The sequence below is a fragment of the Microtus pennsylvanicus genome, chromosome 9, assembly GCF_037038515.1.
Source record: "Microtus pennsylvanicus isolate mMicPen1 chromosome 9, mMicPen1.hap1, whole genome shotgun sequence".
In the NCBI taxonomy this organism is placed as follows: Eukaryota; Metazoa; Chordata; class Mammalia; order Rodentia; family Cricetidae; genus Microtus; species Microtus pennsylvanicus.
Genome location: NC_134587.1, coordinates 4,450,440 through 4,464,812, shown reverse-complemented (window position 1 = coordinate 4,464,812; position 14,373 = coordinate 4,450,440). Strand labels below are relative to the sequence as shown.

The window sequence follows — 14,373 nt, the reverse complement described above, 5'->3', positions numbered from 1 at the left end:
AACATGCAATTGTGACCCAAGAACAAGTAATAAAACTAGCAATTCTCCAATGTGTATAACATCAGAAAATATCCTACTTGCCTGTTGAATAAATACTCTGTAAACAGTTTTCAAGTTAATTACACCGTTCCCTCTGATGCGCAACCTGATAAAAAACAGAAAACAAAAGTAGCAGATGATTGTGCTATACTGGTGTTTCCAATAAGAAAAACAAAGTAATCCAGTAATTACTGATTTTTTACTAGTCTGGAAAGTCTAATAACAGGTTTGAGTTATATATATATGAGAAGAATTTATTACTCTAAAATATGTACAATAACTAGAATGCTAAACAAAATATATTTTAATGATTAATGATAGCTTATTGGACTAGATCAAAGAACTGACCAAAGTCCGACTAACTAGGTTTCAGTAGACTTCATTATACCTGTTTTATAAATAAGCCATTGGGTATTTCTGAAGAGTTCACTCTTATTGATTGACTTCTTCCTTCAATTCTATCCTGTTTGGGAACTTAACCCCTGCTGTCACTAGAAATGCTAATAGATGCTGAGGGACACACAAGGTTTTCTTCGGAAATGAATTTTAGAATTATTGAGCTAAACCAAATCGTCATATTTGTTTAGAATAACCCATGAAGGAGCCTCCTTTGCTCAGTAGGCACCACGTCAGCCTCACATACAATATGCTTTAGGCATTTCCTCCCAAGCCTTTAATGCTGGCATTGGGCTGGCACAGAAGAAAGCGGAGACCACAGTAACACAGTATGTGGTGTTATCACCACCACAATTCTGCCATTCTCAGATCAGAGTTTGATTTTATAGATATAAATGAAACAGTATCTTAGCTAGAATCTAAAGGCTTCAATGTAACTCACACCAAAATAAATCTTATTTATTAAATCAAACTAGAACTTAATTCTAATTTGAGACCTGTGTTAAGAAATTTTACATGATATCGTATCTTGCTTACTATTGAAACATTTCCACCTAAATTTTGTTATTTAACCACAGTCTGTTTTTGTTCTATTCTGAAGTTACTATAATTTTAAAAAACATCTTTATAAAAATAGAAATAGGAGCTATTCACTAGTATTAGAAAAATTTCCTCTATGTGAAATTGACTTATTTTTGTCTCTTGAAACACAATAATGTAATAGCACTAATGAACATCTACTTGATTTTCGGTAACCCTCACAACTTGGGTAAGTAGTTATGACTGTGAGTTCACATATGAATATAGTGATACTCAGACAGAATGAAAACATTCAGCTTTGGTCTAATACCAAAGGCCTCCCCCTTTCTACTCTATATTTTCAGTAGACATTGTCCATATTAATATAACTGTATTTCTCCTTTCCATAAACATCAATGACTTAGTCGATATTTTAATGTAGAACATTAACAATGCAGATTTTTGCAGCTGGTCTAGCCTAGGTTACTTGCCTGGAAAACTTCCAAATGCCTAGACTCTCCTCAGGTTTAGTATTCATTATTGAATAAATCAAATACCCTGGGCATTAAAAATAACCTCTGAGTTGACCACACGAATATCTTTGTTTTTAATGCTCTCTGAGAGTTTTCTTCTCAAGGAAATATACTTTTTTCATTCTTCATTAAGTTTTGCAATGTAAAATAAAATATTTGTACTACTGCAGATTCAATAATTGCTATACTCTATTCTAATGATATTTCCTGAGTTTACTTCCTTTTTTTTCTTTGATTGTGGTTGAATGACTTGTAACTGTAAGTATACTCCATTACTGCCTTTCCCAAGAATTCTTCACTCTCTAAAAGCGCAAGCAAAACTAATTAAAAAATAATACTCACTGTAGAAAACACACACAGAAAACATATTCCCAGTTTGTCTCCTTTGAAGAACAATAACAAGTAGACAACTTATCTCAGTCAGTATTCCATGTAGAATAAGTACTGTATTAGAATGACTAGAAAGCTCTCATTTGTACAGTGTGGCTGGTAAACTAAGCCTATTGTCTGGATCCAGTCATATTATTTGCTGCACAATCAGTGCCCCATTATGTCACATATCGAGGGACTGTTAGCGGGTTCTGATCATGACTGGTGAACTACAGAGTGAAGGAATTCTGGATCAGCTGGTCTGTCCATTCAGGTATTAGGCAGAGTAGGAATGAATTAAAGGACAAGGAAAAAGAGCCAGCCACAGCACATGACCGAGACAGGATGGAAGCTGATGGATGGGACAGGATCCAGCAAGGTCCTGGACTAAACTATGAGGCCGTAAACTCGACAGCATCTGACCAAGCCCATGACAGTTTGACAGACTCCACCTTGTCGTCTGTCTCAGCTCCCACAGACAGCTGCTTTGGAAGGACGCTAGGGAGTGAGCTTCACCCTCAGGACAGACCTGGATGTCTAAGACATATTAAGAACTAGAAGATTCTTTCCTAGAGAAAGGCCAACACTGAGAAGCTGGAAGCATCCTTCTAACCTCTTTACATTTCACCGGAAGTGCGAGACATCACAGTGTGATGGCTCTGGGAAGCCAGCCCGGATTTGGGATTTGATCTTGGCGATATTGATAAAACCATCAGGAGTTGTTGTGAACTATCAAACATATGGACTAGGCCAGAAAGGGAACAGGAAAGAACGAGAAGGTCAAGAAGCTATTTTTTAAAAGTGTATGGGTTAGGTGTGAGCGCGTGTGTGGAAGACTACCGTGCTACCTCAACATTTGACACCCTAAAATTTCCAAAAATTATTTCCCTTGGTTACTAGTGCACACTGGAATTGAAATTTTACTAACTGTAAATATCTATTTCAAGTGGAAATTTTCTTCCTTATTTATGTAAAAAATGTTCTTGTTAGCAATGGTAAGACTAAAACAGAAAGTATTCTTTGTTTTCGGGGTTCAGACCATGCACAATAAAATACTGGAAACCTGTATTATGTGCAGATAGTTTAGAAATAACACTAGAGAGGATGTTCGCTGGTTGAGAAGTCACACTTTGTCTCATTCTGGATAGAATTTGAATCTGTTTTCTCATAAGAGATAAAAATGTGATAAAGGGGGGGGCAAAGCTCATTTAAAAGATATTTCAGAACCTTGGCATTGTCGGGGGCAGGAAGGGGGGACACCGAGGTTCATTTCATTTCAGAACCTTGGCTCTACTATCCGCTTCTTGTCACTTCCCCTAACCCTCCACTCCCAAGCAGCTAGCTAGCTCTACAGTTCCAGGGCCATTTCTTGCTCCAGTCGCCTTCCCTTTTCGGCTGGCAGCTTCCATGTGGTTTGTCCTTCCTTTCTCAGCACATTCCCATCACTAGCACGAGCCAGGACGGGCATTTCTCAAGCGTGCAAGCAGCACCGGGGGAGGCTTTCACACTTGGTGCAAGCCCCTGCTTCTTTCATCCTTGCCCAACCCCTCAGGCATCCCACACTGGAGCAACGCCTCAAGGGAGAGGTCTCAGCAGCCCAGCCACTTGCTCGCACGCGGGGGCGAGTTACGAGACTTGGACTTGGCACTTTACCTCTGTCGCTGGCTGAGCTTGGAGCTGAGAGAACGAAAAGCTAGGAGCAAGCAAACAAACAAACAAATCTGGCTCTTTCCTGTGGCAACCGCCAAAGGGGCGGGGCAGCTCCGGGCTCGTCAGGCCAAGCTCCGCCCGGACTCGCCTCTCCGGCTCCCTGCGAGACCGGCACCGGAAGGGGGCGTGGTGGCCTTCGTGGGCGGGGCGCCCTGCCGCGAGGGGGCCGGGCCGTGTCTCGCGGGGAGGCGTGGCTACGAAGGGGGCGGGGCGGGGTCTTGGAGTGGGCGGGGTCGGGCCGGCCGGGCGCTGGGCGCCTACCGCGCTCGCCGGAGCCACTCGCGCCGCTGCGCCCCGCCAGGCCGGGTTCACGTGAAGCGCCGGCCCTCCGCCCCTCCCTCCCTTCTTTCCCTCCCTCCCTCCCTCCCCGTCCCCTCCTCCTGCGGCGCTCGCTCCCGCTCCCCCGGGCCCCCTGCCCGGCTGGGCGCTGACAGCAGCGGCGGGGGTCCCCGCAGCCGCCGCCGTGTCCCGCGTAGGCTCGGGCTGGGCCCGCGGAAGCCCCCGGTGCGGCCATGAACCGACCCCTGACGGCGTCGGCGGAGGCGGAGGAGGAACTGGAGTGGCAAGTGGCGAGTCGCAGGAGGAAGGCCTGGGCCAAGTGCCGCAGCTCCTGGCAGGCGTCGGAGACGGAGGATCTGTCCACAGAGGCGACGACGCAGGACGAGGACGAGGACGACGAGGAGGACCTCCCCGGCGCGAAGCTGCCGGCGGCCGCGGGGCGAGGTCGGTTCGCCGGGACGTGCGGGCGGGGTGGTGGCGTGCTCCGTGCCACCGGGCGCTGGGACCGGACGACCCCCGACCTTTACACGCGCGCGTGATCGGCGCCCTCGCGCCAGCCTGTGCACCTGGCTGCCGGCTTGGCTCCGCCGGGTCGGGCGCCCGGAAGGCTCCCCGAGGCTGCCGGTTACCCCCGGTGGATTCTTCTGCAAGGGAGTGTCAGGATGGCACAGCCTCGGAATTCTTCTGGAGTCCCTAACGAGCTGTCCCTTCGCTCTGCTCCGCAGGAAACGTGCCCAGTGAGAAGATCGCAATATGGCTCAAAGACTGCCGGTGAGTCCTGCTGGTGTTGTCCGGGGAGAAGCGAGGGACTCGGCGGTGTCTCTAGGTCCCGTGGCAGCTGTAAGCTAGGAACCGGAAAGTGAGCCGGCCGATAGCTTCCTTCTTGAAGCGATTAGAAGTGGAAGTGTTGTGGCCGCTGATTGTTTGAGACGGAGTTAACTTTACAGTTAGGACTGCAAAGTTTAGCAGCCCGGGCATGATGTCAGCATCAGATCAGAAACTAAAACAGGTCATGGTGATGCTACTTTGGATGGTCCGTGGCATTTCTTTGAATTCTGGTGTTTCGGACGGTGTTTTATTTTGGCATCTGCATATCTGGCACAAAGTCATTTTCTTTTCAAATGTGTTTTAGACTAATTTAATTTACTTAACTACTCTAACCGGGCTTTAATTTGGGTTGTGTGTCTTAAATCCCACTGGGGAGCTATTAAAACTAGCCAGCTTGGTCCTTTGGAGTTGAACTCCTTGGACGTGGGTTTGTCAGCTCGCATTGGAATTCGAAGAAGGAAATGGAGCTTTGAAGGCATTCAGACTGCATGAGTCTGTGCAGTTACATGCCTTGGCAACTGGCACAAAACTGTTTGATAAAATACAGAGAATGGGTGTCATTGCAAGTAAATCTGACTATGGTAAAACGTGTTTCACTTTCATCTTTTTCCAATTTATTTGCTCTTTGAAAAATCTGTGTAAAGATTATAGCTTTTAAACTTTTGTTGGCGTTTGCTTCTGGGCATATTATTGTTTTCTCAAGTTATGTTTGTCCTGGGGATTATTTTGTTGTTTTTTTATTTTGGAAAGCGATTCTTATATATGGTAGTAATTTTTGTCCCTTAAAGACAGAATACTGGCTGTCTTTGTTTTGATGACTTGAGTAATTGGAGCCATACTGATTGTTCACCGCAGATTTTTATTTTTTGCTTTGGTTAGTGGTGTCATGGAAGGGTCGGAAATGTTATGGAATGTGTAGATGGCCCTCTCAAAGAAGCACAGAGGCAAATACACTGCTTCAGGAAGTCTTTAGGTTAATAGCCAGCTTAGTTTACCCCTTCGGTTACGAGAATATGACCTTTACAAAGCACAGTCGTGTGCCACGGGCTGGTCAGCAGAATAGTGTGAAACAGAAAGGTTGGAATTTTAAATGGACATCGTCGAGACTTTCTAGGAGAGAACTTACAAAACAGTATCTCTGTGATTTCTCCATCGTGGAGTGAAGAAGGTAGTCTACCCTTGCTTTTATTCAAGTCTTTCAAGTTTGCATCCTGGTCCTGATTTAAAATCCATTGCTGAACAGTATTGGCTAACCCTTAAAATTGCTCTGAACATTTCTAGGATTTTAGTTCAAGCCAAAGGATTTTTTTTAGTGTAAGACGAAGGGAAAAATCACATTAAAAAATGATGTATAGGAAGCAGGGTTGAAGAAGATAAAAATATTAAGTAGACAGAAAATAAATGCATCTTTCAGGTAAATGCAGTAGGAGAATGCTGACATTGACCAGGACACAAGTTCAGACCAGAAAATTCCAGAAGTATCATTGCTAAACTCAGTATGCACAGATTCTGCAGCCTTCTGTCCCTCCTCATAGATGGCATTGTTGTTCCGATAGCTACCCCTGTCAACACAAACACACAAGCAGTATTCATTTGTGCCTGGGAAAGTTAGAACATGGAATCCTATTTAATGTTGGCTATTCTGTTGTAGATTTGACTGCTAGGATATTTGCAACTGTATTTTTCTTTATTCTTTATTGTTTTTAATTGAGCTATACATTCCCCCACTCCCCTTCCTTCCTATTTTTTTTAAGAGCAACGTGGGATCCTTCTCAGAGTCGAGTGTTAATGTATTTTGTATAATCTTTGCAAATGATTAGAAGGATAGCTTCCCCCCCCCTTGACCAATTCTGAAATACTCTGATTTTCATTGTTATCCGTATCCTGAGAGAAGATGTCATACTTTCCCTTCTCTGATAGAATCTTTATTCATTCTGATAACTATTTTTTTCAACCACCCAAATTGACTGACACAGTCTAGGAAGCAGTGCAGATCCTGCTGGGACTTGGCAGAGGGCAGCTAGGAGTAAAGAACTTGTTTTTGAAGGAGGAGGCCAGTTACATTCTGCCTCATTTGCTGTCTTCTGTTGGTGCGGAGCAGCAGAGGCAGCTATGGCCACAGAAATACAGTGTTTGGGCCCAAGTAAGAAAAGAACAAAGTTTCCTAATAACATCAGTTAGAGCTTAAATCAAATATATGCAAAAGCTAGTTAAAGGTTTTATCAGTTCCCATATGGTACTTGCTTTTGATTCTTGTACATCTCAAAAGCATCAGTTTCAAAGACCGACCTTGCTTATGTATGTGTTTGCACTTTTAACCGACTCTCTGTAGCACATCTTTGAAATGGTTCCCAGGATGGATCTCTCTTCTGATGTAGCCTTTAGCAGGTCGGAACTGTTACTGGGAAGCCTAAGTTTGTATCACAGAATACAGCCTTCAGAATAAAGGATGTTTCTGTGATTCTAGTCAAAAAACTAAGTTGTTTGGAGAAAACTAAAGGTATCTCTGTATTTGGCAACCAGTTCTGAGACATTCATGTTTGAACTACAAATGGGGAGAAAATCAGCTTTGGCTGAGCCTTAACCCTGATTCCCAAGCTGAGCTGAGGACTTTCCAAAGTTAATCTCCTCTGTGTGTATGAGGAAGGCTTTCCTTGAGGTAGGGAGCAGCTGCTGAGGCAGTACTCTGAACTGCCAGCTCGGCCAACAGGTAAGAAAGAACCAAGGAACTCTTGGGCTTGTTTCCTAAGTCTTGGAACTTTTTGTTTTACTAAATTAAGTTGCTTACCACTGAAATTATGTTTTCTGTTGTTTTATTTCTTTGGTTGTTTGGTTTAGTTGGCTTTGGTTTGTTTCGGCAGAAGACACTGACACGATTCCTTAGCCTTTTGTCGTCTCTGTCTCTCTCTGTGTGTATGCGTGTGTTTGCAAAGAAAATAACAATTTATACCGTGTACGACTGCCATTCCTGCTGTTAATTGCTGCAGCGCAGACCTGTGATTAAGTCATTGCTGGTGAACTGACTTGACAACCCGTATTTGCTTAGAAGGACATTGCTTATGTAAGCCACTCACATTCCTGGTGTTTGGGGAGGAGCGCTAAATTGATTAAGATGCTTGCTTGGCTGTAACTCTAAAGTGAGGCTCTGCAGTGACAGTTCTCCAGATGGGTTTTCAGAGGACTGAGGCTTCTGTGTCTCTGTGATTGCAGCACCCCTTTGGGAGCCTCACTGGATGAGCAAAGTGGTGGAGCACTGAAGGGTAAGAGAGCTTTCTTTTTCCAAACGGAGAATTTTCTTTCGTCTTTTAGGTGAGAGTGTATGTTTGAATCACACAAGTGAGGCTTGACGCCATTCTGAGCTAGAAGTTCAAAGGGAAAAATATTCTCATAAGCCATGAAAGAATAGTAACTTTAAATAACTTTGTTTCCCAAAGCTTTTCACAATGTCATACTTATATTCTTATTGCCTGGTTAGATCTTATAAAGGCTGATTAAATACAGACTACATTATGTAAACATAAAAAAAATTCACAGTGAGTGAACTAGGTAGGCTAACTTGAGTGTAGCGTTTCTTTGCTTACACTAACTGAAATTGCCACACCTGAAATTTTAGCACCTGTGAAAGACAAAATTCTCAAGTTCAAAATTCAACAAGAATGTGCAGCTAATGACAGGGTGAAGAGAAAGAATTCACAGTGTCAGGAGAACAAAACTCGGGCCCGATGCAGCCTGGAGGTGGAGAAGCGGTGGCCGCGTCAGGACCCAGCTTTCTATGGAACTCTCCAGCCACGTATTTTGTCTAATGAAATGTCTCCCGAGGCGTAAGAAATATAAAGTGTATTTACCTGGCCACTGACATTATTTCTATACAACAGAGAAAAAGCTCGTTTGCTTCTTGACATGGCAGTCTTAATAATTTTGAGTGTACTGAGGTTTGAGATAGTTTCCTGTGGTTTGTGGAATATTTTGCTTGGTTGACTTATTTAATTAATGACTTTGTATGGCAGTGGCGTCATGGGGTAGAGCAGAGCTTGAGGGTATGGTTCTGAATTTTCACACTCTGCTGTAGGTGTGCTTGGGAGAAATGGAGGAAGCTTCGAAGATGACTTGTCGCTGGGAGCTGAAGGTATGCTTGCCGAGGAACTGTGCCTTCCTGTAGTTATGGTTATCTTAGAGATGAAGTAAAGACTGTCCCGTCTCTAGCTCTCAGGGATCATTTGAAGGTCTTGACAATGCGTCACTTTCCTTGTCCTAACCGGTAGGATTCTTTCTCTGAAATACCATAGCTACCTCTCACCTGTTTCCAACGCTTGGAGGACCTGTTTGTAACAGAACTGTGGTGACATAAGTGAGGGGAAAACTGTCCCCAAGGAGGAAAGGAGCTTAAATATTTATGCAGGAGAAACTCAGCTGCAGTTAGTTTTGGTTTAGGGAATGGACTCATGTCGCACTCTGGCCGGGGTTTGTCTGTCTCCTATGCTCTCCCTCTTTCCCTGACAGTTGAGACTGAAGCACAAAGAGCGAAGAGAAGAGAAGTCAGGTCACTTTGCAGGTGTCTATCCGGGCGCTTCAGCGCTGTAAAAGCATGTCGTTCAGTTCTTTGTAACTTCCCAATAAAGCTTCCAGGACAGTAAGTTAGGGTTCTCTTTTTAAAACTATTTTGTTGATATAATAAAAGGTAGGGCTTTTACTGTGTTTTGAGACAGGTTTTGCGCTCTGTAAGCACAGTGGCCTTGAGTTCCCCACGGAACCTCAGGCTGGCCTCAAATTCACAGCTGTGTGCGTTTTGATTGCAGGTGTGGTCCGCCATGCTTGAACCCACACTGATTCTGTTTCGTTTCACTAGGTGAATAGGTTATTGGTAGCTTTTACAAAGAACTAAAGATTTTTGTTAAGTGCTTAAAAAGTAGAAGCTAATGAAGAGTGAATTTCTCCACTGAATTTCGTGTCCTTGGTCCTTTGGTCCTTTAACGTCACTTGTAAGCTGAGTTACTTATTTGGATTCTTTTAGCATTAGAACCCTCAGAAAGTTGAGAATATGTTTATTGTCACTATCTATCAATGTATTTTTCAAGAATAAATGAAAACTTTATCTTCCTTCTTTCAAGTCATTGCCCTTAACAGACCCATCAGCACCTTGTTAAGATGCTTGTCAGCACCCTGTGGACAGCTTTAATAGTCTTCCTGGGTCATGATGTCAAATGATGCTGTTAGGGGATACACAAAGAAGCAAAATAAAAACATTCTTACCAATTTGTACATCATAAATGAAAAAGGCAGTTGCTGAAGTGGACATTTTTGTTATTAACCTCACTTGTTTCATTTTTTTATAAATAATGATAAAATTAAGTCTAAACATTGACTTTTTTTGTTTGCTTTGATCTTGTTAATCTAATAAAGTTAGAGGAAGGTTTTGGTTTTTTGATAGTGATTCTTTTTTAAATTAATTAAATTTATTTTTGGCTTTTAAAGGGAACATTATATTGAAAGGTGTAGAGCATTTCACATTGCGTACTTAAGGCTGCAGCAGCTTTGAAAACATAAGAAATATGTGAACCCTATGGCTCCACTTACTGGTGCCCAGTTACATTTGCTTTAAGATGTTCTTGATTGACAACTTGCAAGTTTGATAGCACTCCATACACAGTATATGCTGTTTATCTTCCTCATTAACTCTTCAATCTGGTCCAGAAATTTAACTGATTATTAATAAATTTTTTTCTTTTTAAGCACTCAAATAAGAGTAGTTTTGCGTTGCCAGAAAGTAGCAGCCTCTAAAAGCTGCTGGCCCACTGCTTGCCTCTCTGTACAGTAGTTTCAGTCGGGACATTTAACAGGCCAGCTGTGTCAATGCGGATAGCCTGTGTTCTCCATAACTGTGCCATTGTCCTGCTGGCGGCTGTGTTCTCTGCTCACCTATTTTTTTATTGATTTTTATTGAGCTCACTTATTTTTTATTTGTAGCCAATCACCTACATGAACCTGATGCTCAAGTTGAAAACTGGTATGTACCTGTTTGGTTCTGCTTCTTTCTGAAAGTGAAAAGGGATTGATTATAGAAGAATCAGGCTTTAAAGTGTCTTGTTATGTTTATAGCAATAATATCCTGGCCAAAGAGAGGAGACTACAGTTCCATCAGAAAGGGAGAAGTATGAATTCTACTGGGTCTGGGAAAAGCAGTGGTACAGTGTCAAGGTGAGTCCTGGTAAGCCTGGGATCATATGCTGCTGAGGGAACCTGGCACCCTCTGGTCTTTGTTTTGATGTTGAGACTGTGTATCAAAGGAAACCCAAAGTGTTTCCTGAACTGTCATAACTGACAGGAGCTTCTCATGCAGAAACCAACAGCACCTGTAACTAAGCAAATGAAATCAGTAGCTGTGTTCCTAACAGTAGCGAGTAGTTAAAGCTGTGTGAGCATTCTGAAAGAGAAACTCCATACTGGAATGACTTCTACTTGTAAGAACCAAAACTCCCTGTACTATGAGAGCCTTGAGTAACTGACATAGAAATCAGCATATCAGCATAAACCTGCCTAATTAGTTTCTTTATATTCAAGGCTAAATTTGTTTTCAGCATGTTAAACCAATCTTTAATATGTGCAAAATCAACTACAGGGGCCGTGGAACCAGTTTTTAAATTGCTGTACAAATGATTGTATCACAACCTAGGCACTTACCTTTGAAGCAGATATAACCATCCTCTTGACAAGTTCTTGGTTGTTATCGAGCCCCAGAAAGCTTGGATTATCACTGGAGTGAAAGGGTGTGATGCTGCTGAGTGTCCAGCAGAGTGAGAGAGTGAGAGTTTCCCTTTGTGTAACCCGCATCCTCCTTGCCTTACCCCTCCTTCCTGAGCAGATGTGGGGAGAGAAGAACTGGAAGCTCCTCCCTGCTCTCTGACTCCACTTTGTCTCCTTCATTGCTTCTTCTAAGGTAGTTGCCTCTTCTAAGACAAAAAAAGTCTGCCAAGCTCGTGTTTCACAGGTGCTCCTCAGTACCCAAGCTGTACCAGCTTCCGGGGATGCTTTTCCTGCTCATCTCCCCTTCATCCATTCTTTCCTTACTATGCATCCCCCTTCATCCATTCTTTCTTTACTCTGTTTTAACTGAATTGCTTTACTGGAGAATCCCTTAAAAATGACCAAGAAAATAAGGTGAGGAATCCCTTAGAGGTCTCTTTCATTTCTTGGGGACTATGTGTTTGAACTTCAGTTTCTGTTTTTCCAACACTAGCACCCAGAGAAAATACACCTCTGTGTCCTTCCTAAGGGTTGTGTATCCCAGGAGTGCGCAGTATCAGAAGACAGCAAAAGAAATGTTGGTGTGAAGAGCAGAGACCAAGGGGAATGGAGACAGAGCTGTGTGTTTTTGAGAGTGCTATGTTGACCACAACTACTCTTTCCATCCTCACACTTGTCCTCATTCGTTCCAGTGTCTCAGAACTGCTGGAGCTCTATGAAGAAGATCCTGAAGAAATTCTATACAATCTTGGGTTTGGACGAGATGAGCCAGATATTGCTTCTAAAATTCCTTCCAGATTTTTTAATTCATCATCCTTTGCCAGAGGCATAGACATTAAAGTATTTTTGAGTGCACAAATGCAACGGATGGAAGTAGAGAACCCAAATTATGCATTGACAAGTAAGATTTTTGATGTTAATATGTTGTTTTAAAAATTTAGCATCAAGCTGGGCGGTGGTGGTGCACACCTTTAATCCCAGCCCTCAGGAGGCAGAGGCAGGCAGATCTCTGTGAGTTCGAAGCCAGCCTGGTCTACAGAGCAAGTTCCAGGACAGCCAGGGCTGTTACACAGAGAAACCCTGACTCAAAAAAAAAAAAAAAAAAACAAGAAAAAGATTAGCATCTAGGCCAGATGGTGTTTGTTTTAGCACCTAACATTTTAAAAATAAGGTTAATATTAGAATAGCTCTTTTACTCATTCTGAATTACTTATTCTATTTATAGAGGTTATTCCATTTTTCCTTCCTCATTAACTCATCGTAATTTATTTGCAGAATTTTTATTTATCTCCAAATTGCATTTGTTCAAGAAAGAAAGAAGTAGGTGGAGGAGCTTGTTAGTTTTAAATGAAAAGTCAGTCCATTTCAGGTGCTGTTCTGTAAACTAACTTACCTTGGCTGGTGGGCTGTTTTCACCCATCTCTGCTGTTTTCTCCAAGGTTGTCAATGGATCAGTGTTAAGTGTATGCTGATGTGTTCTCTTAGGAAGAGTCTTAGTGGAGTCCGTGAGCAAACAATAAATCATAACTAGAGACCAGTAGCTCTATTCAGTATTATCGCCATTTTGTGCTTTTTTAAAGTATAAATTCTAATGTTCACAGTAAAAATCTTCCCTATTCTACAAATGTAGAGATTTCAGTGTTTACATGGGGAAAATATGATTTCATAATACTTAAGATCTAAATTCAATTACTAGACTTCTAAACAGCATGTGTTTATGTGCTGATAAGCATAGAATTCATTTACAATAGGTACATAAAACATAAGCATATAATTTCTTTTTTTCTTTCTTTTTTTTTCTGTAGGCCGTTTTCGTCAAATTGAAGTGCTTACTACTGTGGCCAATGCATTCTCTTCTCTCTATTCCCAAGTCTCTGGGACCCCCCTGCAGAGAATTGGAAGCATGTCCTCAGTGACCTCCACCAAGGAGGCAACAGACTCCCCTCCTCCTCTAACTCGAAGCAACACTGCAAACCGTCTGATGAAAACACTATCCAAACTAAACTTATGTGTTGATAAGACAGAGAAAGGGGAAGGGAGCCCCTCCCCTGCAACTGAGAAAGGAAAGGCTCTGAGCATCTCTCTGGCTGAGGACAATGGCGGCAAGAATGACCCCAAGCTGCAGAAAGTCATGAAGAAGAAGGAGTCCTCTTCTACACTGGCTACGGTTACAGAAGAAGTCTCAGGTAGTTCATCGACTATCACAGACAGTGTGGATACCGACAGACTCTCTGATGACGCAGATAGTAGCATTAGCCACAAAATGGAAAGTGAACCAAGCAAAGAAACTGCAAGTCAGGAGGATAAGCTGCTGCCAAAGTCTGGTGCTGCAGGGTCTGACATAGGCTGTGATGTCAACGTGCCGAGCCACTGCGAGTCCGAGAGCAGCAGTGAGCTGAGAAGTGCCCATGCGTCTGCAAGTGACAAAGAGCCCTGTGCACCCCTGACAATTCCATTCATAAGAAACATAATGACACAGCAGAAAGACTCCTTCGAGATGGAAGAGGTAGGTAAATGGCTCCCCGAAACTAGCAAAGAGCCCGGAAGAGAAGCCCCAGAACCTGTTCATAAGATGAGAGGTGCCGGTACACTCATAGCTATGGAAATTCAGCCTTGTGTTGTCCCCCACAAACCAGGAGTTGGTTGCTGAACTGTGTATGGTGGCACCCCTCAGGCAAGACTGCCATGTCCTCTCCCCCAGATGACATTTTATCTGCAGCCATTTTTCCTTCAAGCCTAAGATTTTGATGTCAGAGAGAGCCTTGAGAGTGTATATGCAAACCCAAATGAGTATTGCATAACAGTGAAAATGCAGAAATCAATCAGATGTGCAGTTCAGTCAGAAAGGGTCCCAGTGACTATGGAGAGGGTGAAGGCAGCTTGTGAATAGATACTGGAATTGGTTGGTTTATGCCTAAGAGGGAAGGTCCTGGAGGGCGTCGAGTGGTGTTTTGTAAGC

The 14,373-nt window shown here is 43.0% G+C and overlaps 1 protein-coding gene across 4 annotated transcripts in view; it reads left to right on the top strand.

The window, feature by feature from the left end:
- Positions 1-3,937: 3,937 nt before the first annotated feature.
- Positions 3,938-14,373, top strand: part of Itprid2 (ITPR interacting domain containing 2) — a 34,985-nt gene continuing 24,549 nt past the window's right edge. For 2 of the 4 annotated variants that reach the window (XM_075984756.1, XM_075984757.1), the window contains exons 1-8: positions 3,938-4,289; positions 4,571-4,616; positions 7,884-7,933; positions 8,743-8,799; positions 10,638-10,677; positions 10,770-10,868; positions 12,107-12,315; positions 13,220-13,920. In XM_075984756.1, the coding sequence (XP_075840871.1) occupies positions 4,079-4,289; positions 4,571-4,616; positions 7,884-7,933; positions 8,743-8,799; positions 10,638-10,677; positions 10,770-10,868; positions 12,107-12,315; positions 13,220-13,920 (1,413 nt within the window). In that variant the 5' untranslated portion in view covers positions 3,938-4,078. The remainder of the gene's footprint in view (positions 4,290-4,570; positions 4,617-7,883; positions 7,934-8,742; positions 8,800-10,637; positions 10,678-10,769; positions 10,869-12,106; positions 12,316-13,219; positions 13,921-14,373) is intronic. The other 2 variants (XR_012911764.1, XM_075984758.1) reach the window with 2 other exon arrangements.